The following is a 26468-nucleotide window of genomic DNA, read 5'->3' as shown; positions in this document are numbered from 1 at the left end:
TCTCCAAAGCAGACAGTTTGACGTGTCGTGGAACAGGGGCCCAAACTTCACAGGACAATAAGGCAAAGTGGGTATGGCCAAGTTACACATTTGGACAGAGCAAGGATTTTCCATTTTTTCCTGAGTGTTTGCAGGGCATGGTAATGACACGATAGTCTTGGTAGTAGATGTGCTATTCTTTTCATGTGTTTTCTGCCTTCAGAGTAGCAGGATTCAGAGTCTTTGGAGATGTTCTGGTTTCTGGTAGAAGTTTAGTAATTACAAATAACTCTCATTAAATGCATCATTTCATCAAATAAGCAACTCCATTTATTTCTCTGCTCTCTTGCACTTCAACACATTCCAGACATCAATGGGTCCATTATCTCTCTTCTAGCCGCATATCTCACATTCCTTTTTCTGCTTCATTTAAACAAGATTTATTTCCTAAATACATAGCTTCAAAAAGACAGCATCTCTAACTAAATACAATACAAAATACTTTGGCTTACTTTAGCGTGGTGAAAACACCTCCATATTTCCTTTCATCAACGTTGAAACTCCACCCTTCTTCTCCACTAGCCCCCTGACGTGTCAATTACCTCACTACAATATTTAACCCATTCCTCTCCTTAATATCTTCTTCCAGACCTTTGCTCTCTACGTTTCTGAATTCTTCTGAATTTAGGATTAACCCAGGGAGCATCTGATTCTCCCTCGCTAGATCCTGAACTCACAGCCCCATCCTGTGGCTGGCCTCCCACCTGTTCTACTACCTGTAACCCCGGGCCCCCCACTACTTCATAAACACTATCTGAATCCTCAATATCTTCATCATCCTCCAACTGATCAGGAGTATGTACAACAGGAGAGGGGCAGCATAAAAATACAAACAAATTAACAAATAAATGGTTGTCTTTTGGCAACTGTACCACTGACATTTTGAGATAGGATTAAATGGAGGGGGATGTTTGTGTGTGTGAGTGTGTGTGTGTGTGTGAGAGAGAGAGAGAGACCAGGTATCATGTGCTCCTGGGACCTCTCTTACTCTAAATAAGTTCTGCTTACATCTGAACCTTGACCGTTCTTTTTAAAAATAAACAGGGTAGAATTATTTTGCAAGTGTTACTTCGAGTCTCATGAAAGCAACATCCCTTCTACCACAGAGGTATGGGTAGGACTGAGATGAACTTGCAACAAAGTGAGTTTAAAAACCCCAAATAGAACTTGTGACTCTAAAATAGGGTTACTGGGAGTGAAAATGCTCCTTTCTTGCTAGCTAGGCTTTCTGGCTATACGTTAATCTGACCTAGCATAGCCCAGGTCCAGGGCATCTCAGAGTGAAGACAATACCATGATTTAGGGCTGGGTTAGAAAGCAGGAGCCAGGCATAGCATAGCAAAGAGATGAGATAGGAAAGTGAATCTAAACTTAAAGCTTGGAAGATGATGCATGATTAAAACTGCCCTGGGGTTTTTCTAGTGTGTGACTCAGGAAAATGTGAATGGGACGGGAAGGGGAGGGAGAATGGGAGGGGGAGAACACACATATATTTTCCATTTCCATATAACAGGTGCAGACATTTGTGTGGAACTTAGGAAGTGGCGTTGACGTTTTGTTTTCCTTCCATCAAAGTATGGATTCAGTTGTCGTGGTCAGAAAATCAGAAATATCAATATTGAAAAATTCAACAGCCAAAATCAGATCCCTTCAACCTGGTCTCCTCTCACTTCAGCAGAGTCCTGAATAATCTTTCTCTCTTCCATAATTAAGCCTAGTACTTTCATACCCGCTCCCCCTGCATTCAATCATACCCACGCACACACTTGGTCTGGTACTTTTCCATTTTGGGGAAAAACTTCGTATCTTCATCAAGGATCCATCCTGCTTGATTTCTCCCCCAACCTCCTACACGCTGGTTCTGTCGAATGCATGAGCTTTTAACCCCTCAGTTCCCTGATCAGATAGCTGTGTTGGTTGGTTGGCAGGTGGTTGAAGTCCATCTGGAGAATGTCAGCCTGTGGGAAGCCTGTCTTAAGAAAAGCTGCCCATAGGGCCTTGTTTGATGTCTCCTTGATCCGCCTTTTTTCTCAAGTGAACCAGACCTATTTCGCTTGCAGAGCTGTGTATGCACTTGCGAGTTTATTTAGAAATCCATCCAACCAAATATCCTACCCAAAGCTTATCATTTTTATCTTTTCTTCCTTGCAGTGATAAATGCACTCACTCACAGAAAGGTTATATTTTTAATTGGCAGGTTATATCCCGTGTTGAAGTAGTAATTTGAAAAAAAGAATGTGTGAATCAGTATGCATCCAGGTTAAAAGCCAGCCTAGTGGGATGTTAGGTAGGAAGGTATTGGTCTAAAGCAGGGATAGGCAAAGTTGACTCTTCTATGATTTGTGGACTTCAACTCCCAGAATTCCTGAGACAATCATGCTAGCTCAGGAATTCTGGGAGTTGAAGTCATAGAAAAGCCAACTTTGCCTAGCCCTGGTCTATAGCATTCACTTAAATACAGTTTTATGTTTTTTTCCACCTTTGAGCCTCCTTTTCAGGAAATAAACTTATTTTGATCATAGGCAAATTTGTTCCATGGCAAATGTAAGCTTACATCTTCAAAATATGAGTATGTGAAGAGAAGAAAAAGCTACTGTACTGATTAAGTAAATCCTATTATAAGAACTGCCTATGTAGAATAGAATAGAATAACAGAGTTGGAAGGGACCTTGGATGTCTTCTAGACCAACCACCTGCTTAGGCAGGAAACCCTACACAACTTCAGACAAATGGTTATCCAACATCTTCTTTAAAACTTACAGTGTTGGAGCATTCACAAATTCTGGAGGCAAGTTATTCCACTGATTATGGTAATTGTTCTAATTGTCAGGAAATTTCTCCTTAGTTCTAAGTTGGTTATTTCCTTGTTCAGCTTCCACTCATTGCTTCTTGTTCTACCCTCAGGTGCTTTGGAGAATAGGTTGACTCCCTCTTCTTTTTGGCAGCCCCTGAGATATTGGAACACTGCTATCATGTCTCCCTTAATCCCCTAATTCTTCTTTTCATTAAACTAGACATACCCAGTTCCTGCAACCGTTCTTCATATGTACATGTTGATAGTTTGCAAAATATGATGTGTCCTGTATATACATATTGCATTTGAGTATGGAACTTTCCAATCTTGCAGTGAGTCAAAGATACTTTAAAGAACCGAAGCTTGAAAAGGAAGGAGGTAGATGCTTGAGTAAGGCTTTCATTATGGGCAGAGGTTGAGTAGAATACCTCTGCTTAGGGCCAACCTACTTTTGGGTAGCATGAGACAGGTGATCCAGGCAACAGATGCTGGAAGATAGCAGAAAAGTGTTGGGCTTGAGAGCTGTAAATCACACAGCCTTGTGTTCCTGAGCCAGCCTACGGTCTTCAGATGCAAGGAGAAATGTTCTCCTATCTCTGGGTTGATGGAGAATTCTTACTGCCGGGATGCTCCTTATTTTTGTCTTAGGCAGGAAAGTATATTAGATCGGAGAGCTGTGCAATTTCATTTCCACTTACTTGTCTTTTCCACCACCACTGCAGGTGTTCAGAACCAAACATCTTCCAAGAAACCCAGGAATCGCAGCATCTTCCAATCACTTTTTTGCTGCCTTTGCCATGACAACTCAGAGCCTATCCCTGTCAACAACAATGCCCCACTGCTGGTGGAAGAAAATGGTTCAGTGACCAAGGTATGTTGAACTGTCTCTTTGATTGCCGTTTTTGGGTTTTGTCCGTCTAGGATCTTACAGGATGGAACCAGTCTCTGATGCTCCTGAGAACAACATGTTTGTCCAAAGGAGCTTGTGAACAGTCTACCCCCAACCTATGACTTTCCAGATATGTGGGATTGAAACACCGTCTGTTCTATCCTGGGCCTATGCAGCTTGAGAACAAAGGAGAAATCCATGTGCTGATATTTCAAATCACTCTTTTTATATATAAAGTCTCATTTGCTACAAGCCAAATTCATGCCTGTGAGTTCACCTTGGCAGCTTCTCAGTGAGAGTAATTAAAAGAGAACAGTCTCGCGGATAGGCTGTTGCCAAAGATCAAAGCTACTTGCATTCCTTCATGAGATAAAGAGTCTACAGTTTCACAGACTTACTTTCACAGCTTCCCAGCATCTCTGCAGACAGGGCACTTTTACTCCATGGATTTTAGCAGGAAAACAACAGTTGGTAGCATAATCTGGCTAAAACCTCAAACATCACCCGACTCCATTGCAAAATGGAGAATTACCCATGCACCACCCTTAAACACCTATAGGAAGTGGTCAACAATTCCCTAGAGTTACAAACTACAGACTACTTCCTTTTCCCATACAAGTATTCTTGTCTTTTTCTTAGTCTTCTAAGCAAAGGCTCCTGATCTTCCTCCTCCTCCTCTAAGTCAGACTATACTGTTATTGGCATATCTGCCACCTCTGGTGGTCTTTCAGGTTCATTCAGGTCTGTCTCTCCTTCACTCTCACTCTCTACATCAGCTGGCAAAACCACTGGCCCAGGGTACCAAGTTGGGCCTGGCGCATCCTTCTCAGAATCTATCATTACCAGAGGTGGACAAGGAGCACTCACAGCACCGTCCTCCTAACAAGCAAAATAAATTATTGCGCATCATTGGGACTGATGAATATTGTGGTCCAAACCATTCAATAGATGCTATGTTGGAAAGGGATACGTTGGGTTTAAGAAAAAGTCCACACTCTTATTTCAGTTCACAATATTTCCACCCTTCTCAGGCCTCCAGGTAAAGTTCTCGAGCTCCTTAATCAAGGGATAAACATCCTAAGCTTCAAAATAATAAAACTCCAGGCTCTAGGTTGGAGAAGGTGTGAAAACCTCAATGGATGTCATCAGGTGACACTAAGCCTTGAGAACCAGAAAACAGCGTGAGAAATTAGAATGCCCATTGCAGACCATTCACTATGCATTAGTCACCTTCTGCAAGGCTTCAGTTGCTTTCTTGAACTTGGATCAGGAGAATTAGTTACATTCCACATAAGTGGCATATCTGCCATGCAACCCAGAGAGGTTGGAAAGAGATCTTTGAAATGCATTTGGCAGCAGGTCTCTTCACATGATCCCTTGTTGCTTAGCTGCCAATAGATAATGACAGGTGACGAGCTTGAGGGATGGGCAAGAAGAGTCATGGCGGTCTTGCCCAGCATTTCTCTGATATCCAAGCTGCAAGATGGCAATCTAGTTAGAGATTGGGTTTCATCTATATTTGAAAGAACACTCTGTAATAGAACAAGTACCCAACTGGTATTTGCACTTGACTATACAAAAAAAGTATCAAACATTAGCAACTTAATATATCCACCCACTAATTTGGAGAAAAAGATTATGACCTTATTAAGAGCCTTCCATATTTCTGACATCCCTCAAGATTTGTAGCGTGTTGCCCATGGGGGCTGGACTTCCAGAACAGTAACACACCTTCTAACCCAGGGGTGTCAAACTCACATCATCACGGTGATGTATCAAGACATATTTCCCCTTCCCTAAACTGGGAGTGGGTATGTCCAGTGGGTGACACTTTTGGCCCTCAGGCCGGGAGTTTAACAGCCCTGCTCTAATGGATAGAGATTTTTTTAAAAAAGAATGATTAAGAAGCTAAATGTGGTGCTAATGTATGAATTTCCTAGTTAATTTGGGGAGATCACGAGAGCCTTTAATTATTCAGAGCTCCTGAGCCACCAACTCCTTTTAAACTTTGACCCTCAAGCTGATTCATTTTTAGTTCATCTGAGCCTTGGTCTTCTATTGCCCTCTATTGCCCAGTTCTATAACTGCTAATGCTTATACTTGGCTTCCAAACTTCTTCCCCATTTGCACATGTAAAGCACCCATTTTAGCTACTTCATCTTCCCAGCCTATACTTTTGAGCTATGGATTCATAAAATAGGGAATGGGTTATAGCAAACAGATAGATAGATGATAGACAGCCAGACAGAAAGACAGATGATGATTAGATAGAATAGATAGATTGATGGATCAATAGATAGATCGGTAGATAGATAGATAGATAGATAGATAGATAGATAGATAGATAGATAGATAGATAGATAGATAGATAGATAGATAGATAGAAAGAAGACAGACAGATCATGATGAGACAGACGATGATTAGATAAATTAATAGATAGATAGATAGATAGATAGATAGATAGATAGATAGATAGAAGACAGACAGATCATGATGAGACAGACGATGATTAGATAAATTAATAGATAGATAGATAGATAGATAGATAGAAGACAGACAGATCATGATTAGACAGACGATGATTAGATAAATTAATAGATAGATAGATAGATAGATTTATAGATAGATAGATAGATAGATTTATAGATTAGATAGATAGATTTAAAATAGAGAGAGAGAGAGAGAGAGAGAGAGAGATTTAAAATAGAGAGAGAGAGAGAGAGAGATAGATAGATTTAAAATAGAGATAGATAGATAGATAGATAGATAGATAGATAGATAGATAGATAGATAGATAGATAGATAATAAATAGACAGACAGAATGTTGATTGGGTAGGTAGGCATGGAGAGAGAGAGGGAGAGAATCATTCCAATCCTCAGTTTTTCTATCTTGATTGTTGACTATCCTTTTAATTAATATTGTTCTATAGAGGACTAAGGACAGAGATTTTGATACCTGCCAAATATTGCTTGATGCTAATATGGGGAAGCAAACAAAAAGGAGACTGCATCCATTTTTCACAAAACACACATGCAGGACCTCTGATTGTAGAGTAATCATGTTCTTTACAGGTTAATTCCCATTGTCCCACACACCACATGTCAGAGGTTGAAATTCATTGCTTTTATATGCATCTTTTTTAATCCAGATGTGTACATGTTTCTCTTGTCTTTCTCACCCTGCAGACCACAGTCAAATACTTGCTGCCAGAAATCAAACCCCAAGATGCCAGTAAAATCTGTGTGGTGATTGACTTGGATGAGACATTAGTACATAGTTCCTTTAAGGTAAGTTCTTACACACTTTCCTTCCTTCCTTCCTTCCTTCCTTCCTTCCTTCTTTCTTTCTTTCTTTCTTTCTTCCTTATTTACTTCTTTCATTCTTTCCTTCCTTCCTTCCTTCTTTCTTTCTTTCTTTCTTTCTTTCTTTCCTTCCTTCCTTCTTTCATTCTTGTGGTGATTGACCTGGATGAGACATTAGTACATAGTTCCTTTAAAGTCAGTTCTTACATACTTTTCTTTCTTTCTTTCTTTCTTTCTTTCTTTCTTTCTTTCCTTCATTCTTTGTTTCCTTCTTTGTTTCCTTCCTTCTTTCTTTCTTTCTTTCCTTCTTTCATTCTATCTTTCCTTCCTTCCTTCCTTCCTTCTTCCTTTCTTCCTTCCTTTCTTTCTTTCTTCCTTTCTTTCTTCCTTTCTTTGTTTCCTTCTTCCTTCCTTCCTTCCTTTCTTCCTTCCTTCCTTTCTTTCCCTCTCTCCCTCCCTCCCTCTCTCTCTCCCCCTCCTCCTGCTCTGCTGATTTTCATTCCAGGCAGGTCTTTCTTCATCAGAGCAGTCTTCCCCAAACTTAGTCCCTCCAAACTATTGGAGTGGATGAAGGAAAGAGATATGTGACTTATTTGTTGGCAGAGCAAAATGAAAGCTGATGTTCTTTCAGAAACCCAGGAAGTGTTTTCAAAACCAGGGAGATGGGTAGTGGGGAGAAGTCTTCCAGAAGGTTAATTCAGTGGTGGGTTGCTCCTGATTCGACCTGGTTCTAAGAACTGGTAGCATTGGAGGCAGGGGGTTCCGCCTACCCACCCGGGACGCTTCTGCACATGTGAAGTGGTAGTAAAGGGTTTTAGAATCCACTACTGGTGTGATTCACCTTGTGCTTCCTTCCTTCCTCCTCTCTAGCCGGTGAACAATGCAGATTTCATCATCCCAGTGGAGATTGACGGGGTCATGCACCAGGTATGGAATCTATGCTGGAAAATAGGAGGAGAGAGATTTTGACCAGCCTGGATGGTCCTAGTGTAGCAAGCATATTTCACATTAAATCTGAATTGGCCATGGTTGCTAGGGGAAACCTCTTGACAGCAGCGGGAGGGGAAAGGTCCATCTGGTAGCATCAACTGTACAACATCAATTTTCATGAGATCTTCCACTGAACCCCAGCATGTTAAGAAAAATACATCTCATCATGTGAACCCCAATGGTGTGATTCAACATATGGAAATCTCCTCTATACTCCTAAACACCGGTCAGGCTGAGCTGGGATGAAGCTGAGATTGAAATCCTAAACCTCTCTCTCTATATATATATCGTGATTGCTATTCCCATTTGCAAAGGCTGCGGCTAGGTTCAAGTAATCCAGGATAGGCTGTAGGTACTGCAACCAGCCTGTTCTCGATTACTTGGCCTTGGAGGCAGCCAGCAGCATCAATCACAGTGGAGATGACAGTTATACGTGCTTGCTTTCAAAGAGGAACCTGCAGCTCTACATGCTTGGAATAGTTCTTGCATGAGATTGCATCATGAGTGGCATCATTCCATACTTTGGAGTCTGAACCATGTCAGATGGATGTTTTCTGTGCTGCGTGTTGAAATGGGGGGAATCTTCTCACTTTTGATTCGTTGTGCGAAAGGGACAAGCCGTCTTTTCCCAGCCTTTCTTTGAATTGCGGAAGATCTTCAAGGTGGAGGATGCCTTGATCTCTTATCTCTGTACTTGGTAAAAACTCAGTAAGTAAAATCAAGTGCCAGAGCAGAACTGTATTTAAAAGTACCTTGGGTTCATAGGGCAGTTAGGGCATGGGTAGGCAAAGTTGGCTCTTCTATGACTTGTGGATTTCTAAAATGATTAGGGGACATGAAACCAAGACTTACGAAGAGAGATTGCGGGAACTGGGCATGGATAGCCTAGAGAAAAGGAGGGCCAGAGGGGACATGATAGCTATATACAGGTATATGAGGGGTTGCCACAGTGAGGAGAGGGCCACTCTATTCTCCAGAGCACCAGAGGGCCGGACGAGGAACAACGGCTGGAAGCTGACCAAGGAGAGATTCAACCTAGAAGTAAGGAAGAACTTCCTGATGGTCAGAGCGATCAACCATTGGAACAACCTGCCGGCAGAGGTTGTGAACTCCCCAACTCTGGACACTTTCAAGAGGAAATTGGACTGCCACCTGGCTGGGGTACTTTAGGATTCCTGCTCAGGCAGGGGGTTGGACTTGATGACCTGCATGGTCCCTTTCAACTCTAACAATAAATAAAATAAATCATGCCAACCATGCTAGTTCAAGAATTATGGGAGTTGAAGTCCACATGTCATAGAAGAGCCAACTTTGCCTACCCCTGAGTTAGGGGCTTTGAGGTAGGAGACCATCTGCATTCAGTGTTCTGCAGGGTATCAGTCCTTTAAGGAAGACCAAAGTTATACAACAATAAAACAAACTTTTGTTTTAGGGTCTTAGTGTCAGAATCCTGCAACTCTGAATGTGCCTACTGCCCCTCCCTGCCTTTATCCTAAAGAGAACTAGGGAGGGTCCAATTCCATGTTCTAGTCAAAGGTTTCTCTTATTTGACTGTTGCCTTGGCTACAGTTCTTCCTCCTGTTCTTCAAGGTTCTTCTCACAGCTGATTATACTGAGTGAACTGTGGCAGGATGTTAGTTCTAGGCTACTGCTGCAAGAGAAGGATCATCCACACATCCCCTCTTTTAACCCAGCAGTGCCATTCTTGTTCTGATTTAGTTTCTCTAGGAAACCTTGGGGAGAGATCATCTGTCAGTTTGCAGTGAGGTGTCCTCAGCATCCTCACGATGCTCAACAGCACATTGTCCTCTCTGCTGTAACAGAGCTGTTGTGAAGTCCTAATCCAGTATCTGACGGAGGAGGGGAGGGTGTTTCAGGATCTGGATGGCAGGAACAAGCTGAAAGTAAATCCCAGAAAGCTGGATCTTCTAAAACAGTTTTGGGATTGGCTTTGGTTAGGATTGCCCTCCCTCACTTGAATAAGTCTAGAGCTTAGCAGTATTGCTTGTTACGTGTTGAGGAGTGTGCAGGGTAACTCTTGTGTTGCCAAGGATGCACAAAGGAAACATGGAGGTTGGCAGATATCCAACTGATAGCCCAGAGATACAAGTGTATAAATATTATTTACTTTGGCAAATAGCTGAGTTAAGAACAATCCTAGTCATACACAATAACATCAGTCGATACTTTCAATACTCTTATAATATTATAAGCCTCTGTCAATACATATACAATATCATAAGCCTTACTTACAAAATACATTAAACCATCATTTGAATACACTGTTCTACAACATAGTCACACAGACAAACCAGAAATAGCAGAGATTAATCAGAGAGACACAGAGAGAGAGGCTTCTGGCTCTCGCTTACAGCTAACTGCAACACTAACTCTTAAAGCTATAGTGTTACAATTCATTTAAGCATACATTGATAGTTTGTTTATATACTGCTTAAAAAAATAAAGGGAAACTCAAATAACACATCCTAGATGAGAATGAATGAAATATTCTCATTGAATACTTTGTTCTGTACAAAGTTGAATGTGCACAACAGCATGTGAAGTCGATTGTCCATCAGTGTTGCTTCCTAAGTGGACAGTTTGATTTCACAGAAGTTTGACTTACTTGGGGTTATATTGTGTTGTTTAAGTGTTCCCTTTATTTTTTTGAGCAGTGTATATTGCCAAACCCAAGCAGTTATGTACATAGTTCTGACATTGCTAAACTCATGGCTTCTGCTGGACTGAGTATCAACCCTTCAAGAAAGGCCATATCAGGAAATAAGACCCAGCAAGGAGTCCCAGAACTCTGTTTTATTGTTTACGTGGGCATAAGAACCGAATCTTCAAACCTTTCCCTCTGCCCTCTCTTATACCAGATCAAGGTGAGTTTATTATGGGCCTCTTTCTCTGGCTTTTCTCAGGCCGAGGTGTCACTTACTAGTCTTTTAATCTGATAAGGGATCTTGCATTCTTTCTTATCTCTGCCTTTCTCTCCCCAGAGGTACTGATTATCCAGGAGCAATCAGTTCCAGTGATAATTCTGAATATGATCCTGTAGAATGCTATACAAAAATGCCTGTGACTTGGGTTCCTCCAGGATTCATGTCTCCTGATGGAGCAGTAGGTGGAGGTCATGGCCAGGGGACTTTCACCCAGCTAGGCCGGTACATTTGCAACCTTTACCTGGCAGTTGTGACTCATGCTCTCTTGGCAAGACACTTTCAGAGCACTGCCACAGGTTTTCTACACGGGGATGCATTTGGAGAGGACTTGCAAACAAACATAGAGTTGGTACTGATCCCAGCGGCCAGCCTGCTAACAGGGAGACATACTACCGCTATGTGCCCAATTCAAAGATCTGCTTATAACCTATAGAATACAATTCTTTACTGGCCAAGTGTGATTACACACACAAGGAATTTGTCTTGGTGCATATGCTCTCAGTGTACATAAAAGAAAAGATACATTTGTCAAGAATCATGTGGTACAACACTTAATGATTGTCATGGGGGTCAAATAAGCAATGAGGAAACGATCAATATTAATAAAAATCTTAGGATACAAGCAACAGGTTACAGTCATACAGTCCTAAGTGGGAGGAAATGGGTGATAGGAATGATGAGAAAAAAATAATAGAAATAGAAGTGCAGACTTAGTAAAACGTTTGACAGTGTTCAGGGGATTATTTGTTTGGGAAAAAACTGTTCTTGTGTCTTCTTGTGTTGAGGGTAGGAATTGAAACAGTTTGTGTCCAGGATGCGAGGGGTCAGTAAGTATTTTCATAGCCCTCTTTCTGACTTGTGCAATATACAGGTCCTCAATGGAAGGCAGATTGGCAGCAGTTGTTTTTTCTGCATAAAGTCCTATAAGGAGCAGCTCCAGTTTGCTGTAGGGGCTACCTCCTCCAAATAACGTCTACCCATTCTGTGTGGTCTTTTAGGGATGGAGATACTTAGGATCCCTTCCCCTTGTGATGTAAGGATGACATGAACTAAAAGCAAACCATCTTCAAGATGACCCCCCCCCAAAATCACAGAAACACCTCATTGCTGGACCGACACCTAGTCTCTCTGTTGTTGGTTTTCCATTAGGGAGGGGAATCCATTTTGTTTGGGAGGGAGTGGAGAGCCACTAATTTTAGTGATTCCACCATCTTGCTTCATTGATATTTTATTCTGATCAGGTTTTATTGTTTGGGCCAGTTTTGTGAGCTATACGCAGAGCTTTATTGAATGTTAGGATATTTTATTCAATTGCTATTGTCAACCACCCAGAGTCTTGGAAGAAAGGCAGAATATACATATGCGTGATACATAAAGAAAGAAAGGAAGGAAAGAAAGAAAGAAAGAAAATCAGGCTGTTTTTCTGGGCAACCAGTTTTGCCTCTAGTCTTCAGGTAGGCTTATTCGGAGGCTGAGCACTGCCTTCTCTGACAGGAACTGTGTCCATCGGTCTGTTGGCCAAGTAGGTAGGATGCGGAGCCCCCATCTTCAGCTTGTTCCATGATCGCCTTCCATGATTTCTCTTACTCTCACCAGGTGTATGTGCTGAAGCGACCCCATGTGGATGAGTTTCTGAGGCGGATGGGTGAGCTCTTTGAATGTGTACTCTTCACTGCTAGCCTGGCAAAGGTACGAGTGTCCTCCTTCTCCTAATCATCCTACTTTCTCATGAAGTGTTCAGAGTAAATGGTCTTTAATTTGGAGAAAGTTAGCCAACAGAAAGAGAGAGTTTAGGAAGATGCTCATGGGGGCATCCTTTCTATCCAGTTGACTTCCTGACCCATTCTAAACTCAAAATTAATCCAGAAATCCTGGTTCACAGGATCCCTCTTATTTCTTACAATTTGCAGTAGAAAGCTGTTTCCACTCACTTAAACTAAGACTCCGTGATTTGGATTTTCTCTTCACCCCAGGATTTCTATGCTATTTTACTCGATGAAGAATCCTGAAACATTTCAAAGCTGAGACATTCGTTTGTACCATTTTCATCGATCCTAAAAAAGCAAATTTATTTATTTATGTATTGGATTTATATGCCGCCCCTCTCCGTGGACTCGGAGCGGCTTACAACATTGCAATAAAAATACAATCTATAAAACACTTCTAAATCCAATTAACAGCAATAATTCATTTTAAAATAGTTTAAAAAGCTAAACATTTAAAAATCAAACATTCAGAAACACACAACAGCATCCTATACATTCACTGGCCAGAGCCTGGGGTCTACTGACCCCAAGCCTGATGGCATAAATATGTTTTCAAGTGTTCTACAAGTAGATCTTGACTTAGAATCACAATTGGGTACCGGTTGCTAAGCAAGGCACTTTTTAAAGGAGTCACACCTGATTTTATGATCTTTTTGCCACAGTTGTTAAGTGGATCGGAGCAGTGGTTAAGTGAAATGTGGTCATTGAGTGAATACAGATTCCCCTGGTGACTTTGTTGTCCAGAAGTCAGCTTAGAAGGTTGCAAGTGATTATCACAGGACCCTCAGATGCTACAACAGTTGTCCCAAAGGTGCTTTTTCAAGAGGCAACTGGACTGTCTGGTTTTTCTTTGAAGACGTTTCGCTTCTCATCCAAGAAGCTTCTTCAGCTCTGACAGGAGGGTGGGGAATGGAAGGATTTATACCCCTTGCAGACAGCTGGTCATTTGCATCCTTTTAATGAATCGTTGAGGGCACCTGGAGGTTTATCTGTATTCTTCAGATATTTTATTATTATTATTATTATTTATTAGATTTGTATGCCGCCCCTCTCTGCAGACTCGTGGCAGCTCACAACAGTGATAAAACAATATACAGTAACAAATCTAATATTAAAAGTCTAAAATAACAAATCTAACATTAAAAGTCTAAAAGCCCCATTCTCTGGAGGGGAAATAATTTCCTAATCTTTATTTGCAATTTAGCCTCACAGCAGGATACAAAACTTTCAGGATTTTGACAGGAAATAAATCAATAGGATTAAATAGTGTATCCTAACACTGCACAGACACACCCCGCCACTTCCATGAGAACTTCTGGAGAATCTAGTCCAACTACCTTTCCTCACCACCTGTTGGTCCTCCAATTTTAGTATGCTGATCCGGTGGCTGATCTGCTGGACAAGTGGGGAGCCTTCCGCGCCCGGCTCTTTCGCGAGTCGTGTGTCTTCCACCGGGGGAATTACGTCAAGGACCTCAGCCGCCTGGGACGCGATCTGACACGGATCATCATTGTAGACAATTCACCGGCTTCTTATGTCTTCCACCCTGATAATGCTGTAAGTAGAAAGGGGAGCTAGCCATTTTCTAAATGGATGTGTGTGTGGCATTGGGGGGGCTTGCCCTCTGCCCTGTCTCTTGAACAGACCTGAAAATATAGGGCTGAAGAAGAAGAAGGCAAGGGGGATAGTTTTCTACTTGGTATTTGGGCCCAAGAGGTCTTTTTCGTACATTGTGCAGATGTGTGTATGTGTGTGTGATGTTGTTTTTTTAAAAATGAGAGCTAAATAGCGGAGCAATATCATATGCAATCCATAGCACTGTATAAAGAAGTGTGCTTACATGAAATAGTTGCTCCCGGTAGCCTTACTTGAATTACCGATAGCCAGAGGTGAGCTGTTAAGGTGGAACGGTGACGTGTGTTCACCTCCATGGCTCTGAGTGTTAGCGGAGTCCGGTGCAATTCTGCTACTGCAGCTGTGCAGGTAGCAGAATCGGGCGCGGAGATGCAGGTGCGCCTGTGTTTTGGTGCGCGCGGAAGCAAAAAAACATGCCAAAACATGGGTGCACCTGCATCTCTGCGCGGGATTCTGCTATCTACACAGAATTGCGCTGGACTCCGCTAACACTCAGAGTTATGGGGGCAAGCACAAATCACCATTCCACCTTAACAGCTCATCTCTGCCGATAGCCACCAGTACAGTAACCCCTTACTTCTTTTCAACCCTGGCAGGTGCCTGTGGCTTCGTGGTTTGACAACATGGCTGACACGGAGCTGCTTGACTTGCTGCCTTTCTTTGAGAGACTCAGCAAAGTGGATGATGTATATACTGTGCTAAAGCAGCACCGGACTACTAGCTAGTGACCAATGGAGGGGGCAGGGCTTTGGGCAGGGGAAGTTGGTGGGGTGCCCATTTTGGGCAGGGGAAGCCGGTGGGGTGCCCATTTTGGCTACTACCTGTTCCTTGGACCTCGACATGTAATGCAGTGCCCAGGAAACCCTGCAGGAGGCAGCAGAGAGCAATTATTCCCATGAGGCACCAGAAGAAACTTCAGCATCTGAATGTGACCTTGACCCCCAGAAAGGAAACTTCCTTGCTGCTATGGTTCACAGTTTCTCCCCTTGAATTATGGGTCGCAGAAAACGGGACCTCAGCCCCTTTGTCTTGACACACACAAAACATCAAATGTGACCAAAGCTATGATCCAATTATGGTTCTTTCCCTTCTATTCAGAACAGTTCTCCACTCGTTTGCCACCATTTTGGGGGAAAGATACACAAGTCTCTTTCCTAGGGATTCACTGCACTTGATGGTTCTAACTGTTCATGTATCTCCATTGTCCCAATTGCAGGAAAAGTGATTTCTAAAATCACTGATTGGCTAGGAAGAGCCCAGATTGAAAATATTCAAGAAAAGGTGGAGAAGAAAAGCTAAAAAGAACCAAGCAGAACTAAAGTGGTGTGGATGGGGCAGGGATGCAGAGAAGTGATAGAAAGAGGTGAGCAAGAGGTTGACTTTTTTAGTGGTCTCAGCTCCACCCTTAAAGGAGAAAATGTTCCTGTTCCATCAAAAAGCTTAGATTTTTATTTGAAATTTAAGCTGGATCTTTCACAAAGGGGCTGGGGACCATGTATAACTATTACACATAAGCTATCTCTTGGGACTAATTAGTGAGGTCAGTTTTGTCTTTTGCTCCTCTTGGAAACATCTCCCCCTCCCCTTGTGGGAAAATTCCTAAATTTCCAAACACAGTGAAGGGAGAAGAGAAAGGCTGGAAGAATTCCCAGTTTTGTTCATTCCTCCCAGAAGGGCTGGAGATGTTTAAGAGCAGAAGGGGGAGGGGGATCAGGTTTGCTTCTTCCTGCTGAGACATGGGGTGAACCAACTATGTCACCTTTACTAGCAAGAAAATAAGAGGAGTTGAAGGAGTTCCAGTCTACAAGTCCCTCTTTTTTAAAAACAATCTCTGGGAATAGATCTTTCAGGCCACTTCTGTGACTAGTTGTATTGGGGTAAGGTGGTTCATGATACGAACATTTGCTTAGGAGGAAAGGCTGAGGTTGGCATTGGGAGGCAGAGAAGGGTCTCCTTGAGATGTGAAATATTGGCTGACCAGAAAGAACATTCTATGGGAAGGACAGAATGAAGGAAAGATAGTCATCGCTAAAACACCCAAGTTGTATAATGAAGAATGTCAAATGTTCAAAGAACAGAAGGTGGGAAGCCGTGGTTCCATAATGTTACTGAGGAACATTCCTAGTTTCCTCAGCTGTTATGATCATGGTGAGGGAGACACAAGGGATCCTAAAGCAATAGCTGGAGAGCCACAGATCCCTCCCACAGCTTAAAGAAATGATTAACGATACTGTTGAATGCTTTGGGATTTGTCCTCTCTGCACCTTCTCCATATTTTGTGTCAGCCCTGGCTCCTTCAACCTTCAAGCCCCCTTTTTATCTTCTCATGACAGGGCACAGCATCAGTCAGAATTAGACTAAACAGAGAGATGAGATGTGGGAGGTGTATTCCTTAACCACTGTGGTTTGTTGTTGGGGTTTTTTTTGTCTCGCGTGCTCGGTGCCTTCAAATCCCACTGTCTCCCTAGAAATCTATAGCCTTTCTGGACTTGCGGAGTATGTGGGGGAAATTGTGCCTTTTAGAATCAACAGACTTGCTGGTATAGCATGAGGAGGAGAAAGCAGAGTTAGCGTGCCAAAAGGAGGTGTCTCCATTTCTTCTGCTTTGTCCACAGTGCTTGGTGAGGGGGGGGGGTGTTTCCCTGAGGGGATGCTTCAGCAAAACTAAGCTGACCCATCCTTGTGGTTCACAATGTTTCTTCCTATTTTCCCCCCAGTATCTTTGAAGCCTGTTTAATAGGAGAGAATTTTGATACCAAACAAAGCATTATCTTGGAACTCTGCCTGGTTATACTATTTCTGTTAATGGATTTGCCTTGGTTTCTCTCCAGTGCCATCTTAAATTTGCCTTAAAATGTTTTTGGGGATGTAAGAATTCCTTGTGCCTTTGCCTATTTCTCTCTCTTTTTTTAATTATTAAGATGCCCAAGAATCTAACTCAGGCATAGGGTACTTCAGATCTTGGTAGCTCGTTAGTAGCTCATTTTGAACTTCGCTGCTGTCTTCTTCAACATGAAGCAACAATTAAATTTATTGTTGCAACGGACCAGAAATGATTGGTGTATCTAATCACTGCTGGCTTACACCTGACCAGACAGTTCTGATTAACATACTGCTCCCTCCTACTAAGAGTGACAGGATGTTCAAAAATCTTTTGAATTGGGCATTACAACCACAGCTGTCAGATCAAGTATGTTTAAAGTTGATTATTAAATTCACTGGGTCATCTTTCAGCAATGCAAACTGCAGATTCCTTGAACAGTAGATGAACATGTTTCTTTTTATTTTCTATTTATCTCTCCCCCCCATTTAAAAAACCCGGCATTGTTCTAAAAATCTGAAGAAAGTGGAAGAAAGTTAATATAAATCAGGTCAAAGAAGAGAAGGGTTTTTTTTTTGTAATACTACTGTCATCTTCTTCCTCCCACCCTTCTGCTTCTTGTAGGTATGGCATCTATTGCTAGTACTGCATGGAAAGACCTTGTAGGTCTAAAACAGGAGTCCCCAAACTTGGCCACTTTAAGAAGTGTGGACTTCAACTCCCAGAATTCTCTAGCCAGCTAGGCTGGCTGGAGAATTCTGGGAGTTGAAGTCCACACGTCTTAAAATGGCCAAGTTTGAAGACCTCTGGTCTAAAGTCTCTCTTTAGCAATCCTTGAGAAATTGAACCTGGCAAATTTCTCAATGGCTTGCCAGATTTGCACTTCCTGGATAAATGTGCATTGAAGCACTGAAAATATGCATTGAATAACTCTCTCCAGATTTTATAGTTCCTCAAATTTATCACGGTTTTCAGTAGCGAAACTATCAATATACATTTTTAAATGTACAGTATTTCTAAAAAAAAAATTTTTGAATTTGATGTGAGGCAAAAGTAAAACACAGTGCAAAATTTTCTCTAATCATTTTGTATTATCTTTCAAAGCCAATCTATATTAACGTCAGATTGAATTAACAAGGAACTCTCTTGTGGTGTTTTAAGGCTGGTTTTTGTTGTTTTTACTACCACCAAAATCCCCGTGGGGGTCAAAATAAAATGAAATAATAAGATTATAATTTATGCAAACATGTTGGGCAGAAAACTGTCAAGAGTGAATTTTCTTTGGTGTAAACTTAGACTGCATATTTCTTTGCTGCTTCAATGGATCATCTTGATTTAAGGATGGCACCAACCTCTTCTGGCATGTATATAGTTTTTCCCATTTGGGGTAGCTAAATTTGGCCTGAACTGTATCCCCCCCCCCTTTTCCCACCCTACCTCAGTTGCCTCCCTAATGCTGTATTTGATGGTATAAATTGAGAAATTGCTTCATTCTGGCAGGACCAAGAAATTTTTTCCTTCCTTCCCTTACACCCCCAAAGAGGCCAAAGGCCAACTTGGAACCATTAGTTCCCCCAAACCAAAAGATCCCCTTTTAAAATCAATCCAAATTCTGTCTTGGGAGTTGCCCAGTACACCCCACTATGGAGGGGTGGGGGGGGTGCCTTTTTTTTTTTTTTTTACAGAATGTAGAAATAATTTTAACTGGGCATGTTTTTAGATGATATAAATATGTATACCATGTATATATGTGTGTATATATATATAATAGGCAAAAAATAGGAAAATATGGAATGGGAAAAATACAATTTTTATAGCTGTATTTTAATGCTGTTCATGGGAGATGGTAATTATTTTTGTGTGCTTTGTTGTCATTTCTGATATAAAAGGAAATGCATTGGGAATGTTTTCTGCCCATGAGTTGATACTTCTATTGAGAGAGCCTCTACTGTGTCTACCAAGTGCCTGGAACCTCCCCCTTGTCCTTCTTTGAGGCAATGGAATGAAATAATCCACACAGTATTGGTCAGGGCCAGTGTTACTAGCCACATTGGCTAAGTGCTAACATGAGACCCAGTCGATGGTCTCATTCCACAGAAAACTCTCTTTCCCCCCCCCCCATCCACATCAAATATACAGAGCCCAAAATTGTTCCGTGGTAGAGAAATGACTTCTTTCTCTTCTATTTCCCTTTTTTTCACGTTTACCCATTTCTCCACTGCTTTCTGTTCCCACCAGAGTCTAGTTCTCGTACCAACCAACCCCATCATAATCCTTCAGGTAGCAGCAAACAAACCCTCTTTAAAACAGCTGCTTGAGTGATGCTTCTCTCACTTTCTCCGTAGAATTGCCTTCCCGCATCCTGTTTCATTTCTTGTTTTAGGATGGCTAAGGTTTCAGTGCCAGCAAGCCACTTTCAACTACTTTGCTGAGATTTTGTTCCTGAGGGCCAGCTTGAGAGCTCCAAGGAGCCACACAAATCTCCATCTAGATATGCCAAGGAACTGAGATAGGTTGCCTAAACCATGTTCCTGCAGTTTTTGAGATGGCTGAATAAGATGCCACATCCACAGCTCACCTGATTCATGTTTCTATGAGTTCGCCTCATCCGTGAATGGAGAAATTGTTCCCCATTCAAGGTTTTTTTCAAGCTGTCTGTAAGACCGAAGACCACAAGACAAATCTTTTAATCATGAATGAGAGTGTGTTGATAAAATTGCCAATCGAAAGTGCCTTCTTGTGGGAGTCAAAACTGTAAAATAACCTCTGAAGAAAAAAAAAATACAAAACTGTAAAAAAAGAGTCTCTGTCTTTTTGTGTAACGGAAAGTGAAAGCTGCGTGGGTGGAGGGATTTAAAAAAGAAATCCGAGCAATTGCTTTTATTTACCGGCCTAGTTTATGTAAGGGAGTGTCTCTGGTTTTGCTTCACCTCATTTACTCATAGTAGTTTTCCTTGTCAAATAGAATAGCTGGGGGAAAAAGACATATAATGGCATGATATGCAGCTTTTTAAAAAACCGGCCTTCAAACAGACCTGTTAAATTTTTAAAGACTGAACTATTTTATTTTATTTTATTTTATTAAACCTCTCCAGGGTTTTAGAAGAGAACTCCAACTCTACTTCCTTTAGTTGTATAAATCACACAATTGCCATGTCTCTTGCTACCCATGGACATTGGGGGGGTAGCCTTTTAATAATAATAATAATAATAATAATAATAATAATAATAATAATAATAATTTATTAGATTTGTATGCCGCCCCTCTCCGAAGACTCGGGGCGGCTCACAATAACGATAAAAAAAAAATTATACTGGCAGAAATCTAATATTTAAAAAAACTAAAAACCCTATCATAATTAAAAACCAAACAGCACATACATACCAAACATAAATTATAATAAGCCTGGGGGAAAGGTGTCTCAAATCCCCCATGCCTGGTGGTATAGGTGGGTCTTAAATAGTTTACAGAAGACAAGGAGGGTGGGAGCAGTTCTAATCTCCGGGGGGAGTTGATTCACAGAGAAGGCTCTTCCCCGGGGGCCCGCCAGATGACATTGTTTAGTCGACGGGACCCGGAGAAGGCCAACTCTGTGGGACCTTATCTGCCGCTGGGATTCGTGCGGTAGCAGGCTGTTCCGGAGGTACTCTGGTCCAATGCCATGTAGGGCTTTAAAGGTCATGACTAACACTTTGAATTGTGACCGGAAACTGATTGGCAGCTCATTATGGTAAAAGGTATCCTGCCCAGTACAAATGTTGCTGCTTTTTTAAAAAAAAGCTTTTAAATACTTGTCTTCATAGGATCATTGGTCTGTTTTTTGAAGCAAATTAGAGAAAGAGGGTATGATAGATACTGGTACTCCTTGACTTACAAGAGCCTCGGTGGTGCAGTGGTTATAGTGCAGTACTACAAGCTACTTCTGCTAATCACTGGCTGGCAGCAGTTTGGCAGATCGAATCTCAGTAGGCTCAAGGTTGGCTCAGACGTCCATCCTTCCAAGGTCAGTAAAATGACCCAAATTGTTGGGGGCAATATATGCTGACTCTGTAAACTGCTTAGAGAGGGCTGTAAAGCACTATGCAGCGGTATATGAAATGCTATTGCTATTATAACTGTTCAAAGTTGCAACAGCAATAAAAAAATTGACTTATGATTGTTTTTCACACCCACAAACCTTTGAAACATCCCCATGACCACGTGATCAAACTTCAGATGCTTAAACAGCTGGTTCATACTTACAATCATTGCTGTGTTCCAAGGTTGCTTGCCAGAAAACCCTTTTGCCACCTCCTAACAAGCAGGTTCACTTAACAACCAAGTTCCTAACTTATCAACTGCAGTGAGTCACTTAACAAGTGTGTGCAAGGAAGGTCATAAAGTGGGATAAAACTCATTTAATAAATATCTCATTTAACCAAAATTTTGGGCTCGATTGTGCTCATCACTTGAGGACTACCTGTATATGATAATTTTAGGGCTTAGAAAGAGGTTCTTTTTCTGATCTAGCAGGCAAAGCCAAGCCAGAAGACCTTTTCCACTACAGTGGTACCTCATGATATGAACCCCTCGTCTTACGAACAACCCGAGATACGAACCCGGGGTTCAGAATTTTTTTGCCTCTTCTTACGAATTTTTTCCTTCTTACGAACCCGCCGCCGCCGAGAAGCCCCGCCATTTGGCTGTCACTTTTTGAAACAGCCGGGGGGCTTCTCAGCGTCCTCCTGAACCCGAATGCCAAACCCGAACTTCCGGGTTTGGCATTCGGGAGGCCGCCGAGAAGCCCCCCGGCTGTTTCAAAAGCCAGGCAGCGGCGCTTCTCGGCGGCCTCCTGAACGCCGAACCCAGAAGTTCGGCAAAGGTTCGGGTTCAGGAGGCCCCTGGGAAGCCCCGCCACCCGGCTGTCACCTTTTAAAACAGCCAGGGGGCTTCTCGGTGGCCTCCCGAACTCCGAACCTGGAAGTTTGGGTTTGGCGTTCGGGTTCAGGAGGACGCAGGGAAGCCCCCCCGGCTGTTTCAAAAGGTGACAGCCGGGCGGTGGTGTTTTTTTGCAGGGTTTTTTTTCTGTTGCACGGATTAATTGATTTTACATTGTTTCCTATGGGAAACAATGTTTCGTCTTACGAACTTTTCGTCTTATGAACCTCCCCCTGGAACCAATTAGGTTTGTAAGACGAGGTATTACTGTATTTAATTCCTGAGCTCTTTACTCAGAACCCATTGAGGGAGATATTTGCACTGCTTATGTTTTGTTTTGTTTTTAAAAAAGATAAAACAACTTGGATTGCTTGTCCTAATTGGAGAGCTGGAAATATTACAGGCAAGAGAAATCATTACCACCATTATGAACAAAAAGTCAAAGTAAGAGTGAGGAATAGGTGGGTAAACCCTATACATGTTAGAATACAAATTCCATTATTTGAAGGGTCACAGATGCCCACATCTGGATTTAAGAAATTGGACAAATTTATGGGGAGAGATTGGTTAGTGGTTTTGGCCATGAATACTGTATTCCGTATTAAGAGGGAGTATAATCCTCAAGAAGAAATACTAAGCTAAATTGGAAGGTCCTCCCAGGTGCTTGTGAGATTTTTAAACTGGGTGGACAATGTTGGAAGAAAATATTTTATTAGAACTACAGTAAGCAATCCTATGCTGTTTATGTACTTGAGATACCACAGTTCCATTAAGTTCTGGCCAGTATTACCAATGGTCAAGAATAATATTAATAACAGACCTACATCTGGAGAGCACTAGAGAGCATTAGATAGTAAAATCTTAGGTTCTCCTAGTTCCAGACTGCGAGTCCATTAATTTTATTTTTAAAAAGGAATGAAGGACCGATCTAAGGGCCTTCAGTATTGTGGACTTTTCAATAAGCTCAAAGGAGGGTAGATTTCAGTATTGTAATTTTATAATTTGGATGGTCAACAAACTGCTGTAAGTCAAGGACTACATTTATCACCCAAGAATCTGCTACTAGGATCAAAGAGATACTAAAATTTCTAGATTCTAAGAATCTGAAACGGTTCTTGGATTTTTTTAAAAAAAATATTATTATGTTGATGGTCTTTGACTGTAACAAAGGTCTATTTATTTATTGTAATTTTATAAAGGAAAGCAAGTCTCATGAACAGAATTGAACTGTACAAGAGTCCAAAAAGATAATTTCATTATTGTAAATAGTTTTGCTATTAATTGGAATGATGTTGGGGGAATCAGGCCATTTTGCACACAATAGATTCCCACCGCCCTCTCAACTATACACACTGTTCAAAAAAATAAAGGGAACACTCAAATAACACACCCTAGATCTGAATGAATGAAACATTCTCATTGAATACTGTACAAAGTTGAATGAGCTGACGACAAAATGAAATTGATTGTCAGTCATTGTTGCTTCCTAAGTGGACAGTTTGATTTCACAGAAGTTTGATTTATTTGGAGTTATGTTCTGTTGTTTAAGTGTTCCCTTTATTTTTTTTTAGCAATATAGTTTCATACCAATCTTTCATCACATATGAGGCTCCTCCTTTAAAATACCTTTGTCCTTTCTGATGCTGTTGCCATTGCACAATATATCTCACTTATCTTGCATGTAATGTACCTTGTCTGTGCTTGCAAAAGCCAACAAACTAAGCTAGAGATCAATTGCTCCCCCTCCCATGATGAACCTCTTTCCCAACTCTCTTGGAAGGTAAGTTTTAAATGATCAGAACTACAGAAGATGGCACAATCTCCTTTTTACAATGTCAGCATGGTTCAGTGGTAAATTAGGAAAAACCCAGGGGTGGGCTGCTAGCGCTTTGCAGGAGTTGGGGAAAACCTCTAGCTATGATTCTGTGCAGTTAGGAGAACCCCCAAATCCCACTCCTGGCTGGCCCTGCCTGCCCACCTCTTCCAGTTTTGGATGCAGGTGAGTGCAGGCCGCACATGGAGGCTTGGGGAGGCTGAAAAACAGGCCTATTGGAAGTTCAGAGGGCCTCCAGAGCAAGGGGAGACCATTTTCACCTTCCTAGATGCTTGAAGAAAGCCTCCAGAGCCCACAGAGGCAAAAAACAACCCCACCCCACCTGCTGTGGTGCAGGAGGCCGACTAGGCCATGGCCATGCCCACCAAGCAACCAGACAGAGAATTCCTTGCTTATCATTTTTTTAAATAAGGGGTGGCGCAGCAGGTAGAGTGCAGTACTGCAGGTCACTGAAGCTTACTGTAAATCTGCAGGTCAGCGGTTTAAATCTCATCACTGGCTCAAGGTTGACTCAGCCTTCCATCCTTCCAAAGTGGGTAAAATGAGGACCCAGATTGTGGGGGCAATATGCTGTCTCTGTTAAAAAGTGCTGTTGCTAACAGGTTGTAAGCCGCCCTGTGTCTAAGGAGAAGGGTGGCATAAACATCAAATAAATAAATAAATTTTATTTTATAAACAAACATAAAGACCAAGAATAACAAAAAGTTGAACACGTGTATCAGAAAAGCAAAGAACAAAACTAAGGGGGGGGGAAACGATACAATATAATATCAAAAATACAAATAACGTGAAGAAAAAAGCATAAAACACTGTTAATGACATTTCACTAATATTCCTTGCTAAAATTTTTGAAGCCCACCAGCAGTAGCTGCTACCGGTGCAGTAGCAAACTGCACACTTAGCGGCTGTCAGATTGTGCAATTTGTGCGACGGCTCCGATGATGGTCCTGTGGGAGCCGCCATCTTGTTTTTTAGATTTTTTTGTATTTTTTGCTTTGTGCGCATGTGCAGAAGTGAACTCTAGCGACGGGGCGTGTGTGTTTGTGTCTGAGATTTTGGAGGCTTTTTGCTTCTGTGCCTACATGGAAGCAAAAGAAATCCCCGAAATCCCATACATATTTGCGTCCCCTTGTGAGATTTCAGTGCAAAAACGCCCTGGGAACTCACACGCACACACAAGCATCAGTAGCAACAATGGCAATCCACTCCCAAAGCCCACCTCTGGGAAAACAGTATCTCTTTCTCCACTGCACTGCTCAGAGAGTCCAAGGTGGGTTATTATTCAGCCTGATTGGCATGGACTGAGTTAAAAATTAGCATAAATGTTATGTCCCGGCCCACCACTACCCTCCTTAGGTCAGTCTAAAAAACTCAGTCATAGTGTAGGGATGCTGAGTTTTCTTCTCTCCATGAGAGAGTAAATTGATTTTTGTTAATAAATGCTGTTTTTGTCTAACTGTTTCTCTCTTTTCTATTGCAGGAAGAAGAGAAAAGGAGTTTTTCTCTGAGAGCCTCTTCCCTCCGGGGTACTGCTCTCCAACTCTGCACCCCTGAGAGGCCACTGCTCTCCGGAGCACTGCCTCAACGACAGGGAAGATGCCTGAGGGGTCCCTGATGTTTGCGCTCATACCCCCCCCCTCTTCGCCGCCGCCGCCGCTCCCGTTACCGGTTTTTCCACCCGGCCATTCTGACTGGAGACATCAGCTGTTCGGCGGCCTCGCATTCGGCCGCCGATCCGTTTCAAGCTGCAGAGAAGCCGCGGCGACCGGGATTTACCTGAAAGAGGCATCAGCTGTTTGGCGCCGTGACGAGAGGCCGCCGATCTTCCAAGTGGTGAGAGGAGCCGCGAAGGCAAATAGCCTTGATCTTGTTGAGGGGGCTGCCATCGGGTCACATAGATGACCAGGGCAGGATCTGTTGTTTTGAGGGGGTGACCCACTGAGCTGCCAGCAGCAGGGCATTATGAAGCCTCAATCGCTGTGGGAAGGTTAGCTCCGCCCCCTTGGGGGACGCCATTTTGAAGCAGCAGTGGGGGCTATGAGCCAGTGAGTCAGCAAAGCTAGCACTCGACGGCAGCCATTTTTCCTCCAGGAAGGAGAGGGGCGTTACCATTTCATTATTGGAAGGCTAGTCTATTCCAACCACCTGACAGGAAGTTGGTGACTACTTCCTATAAGGGCTGAGACAGCATTTTTCTCTATTGTACATTCCAGTCCCTGGTGAATCAAATCTCTTTGGTGTTACCGGTATCGTGAGTGTTTATAATTACAATGTCTCAACAACAGATTAATCCTGCTGACTCGGCTGTCCCCTCCACTAGCAAGGGGAAGGATAAGAGCCAAAGCTCTAAATCCAAGGGGAAGTCTTCCCAATCTTGAGGGAAGGCTGAAAAGAGTGGCCTTGAGGGAGGCTGAAAAGAAGATCAAGGCCCTAGAGGCCCAGTTGGAATTAAATAAGCCAAAACAAGGTCCTAGTCCTTCTGCCACCTCTATTCCACAGCATCATCAAAGTCCATTAGCCTCTGCTGCTCCC

General features: G+C 42.3%; 1 protein-coding gene across 1 annotated transcript in view; it reads left to right on the top strand.

Moving 5' to 3' along the window:
• CTDSP1 (CTD small phosphatase 1) overlaps positions 1-19936 on the top strand; it is a 42856-nt gene extending 22920 nt beyond the window's left edge. The window contains exons 2-7 of the mRNA XM_070729448.1: positions 3556-3704; positions 6911-7012; positions 7898-7954; positions 12559-12651; positions 14100-14285; positions 14960-19936. Coding sequence (XP_070585549.1) covers positions 3556-3704; positions 6911-7012; positions 7898-7954; positions 12559-12651; positions 14100-14285; positions 14960-15088 — 716 coding nt within the window. The 3' untranslated portion in view covers positions 15089-19936. The remainder of the gene's footprint in view (positions 1-3555; positions 3705-6910; positions 7013-7897; positions 7955-12558; positions 12652-14099; positions 14286-14959) is intronic.
• The last annotated feature ends 6532 nt before the right edge of the window (positions 19937-26468 follow it).

This window comes from Erythrolamprus reginae, chromosome 1 (genome assembly GCF_031021105.1).
Source record: "Erythrolamprus reginae isolate rEryReg1 chromosome 1, rEryReg1.hap1, whole genome shotgun sequence".
In the NCBI taxonomy this organism is placed as follows: Eukaryota; Metazoa; Chordata; class Lepidosauria; order Squamata; family Dipsadidae; genus Erythrolamprus; species Erythrolamprus reginae.
Note: the sequence above shows the minus strand (reverse complement) of the source record. Positions and strands in the feature narration are given on the sequence as shown.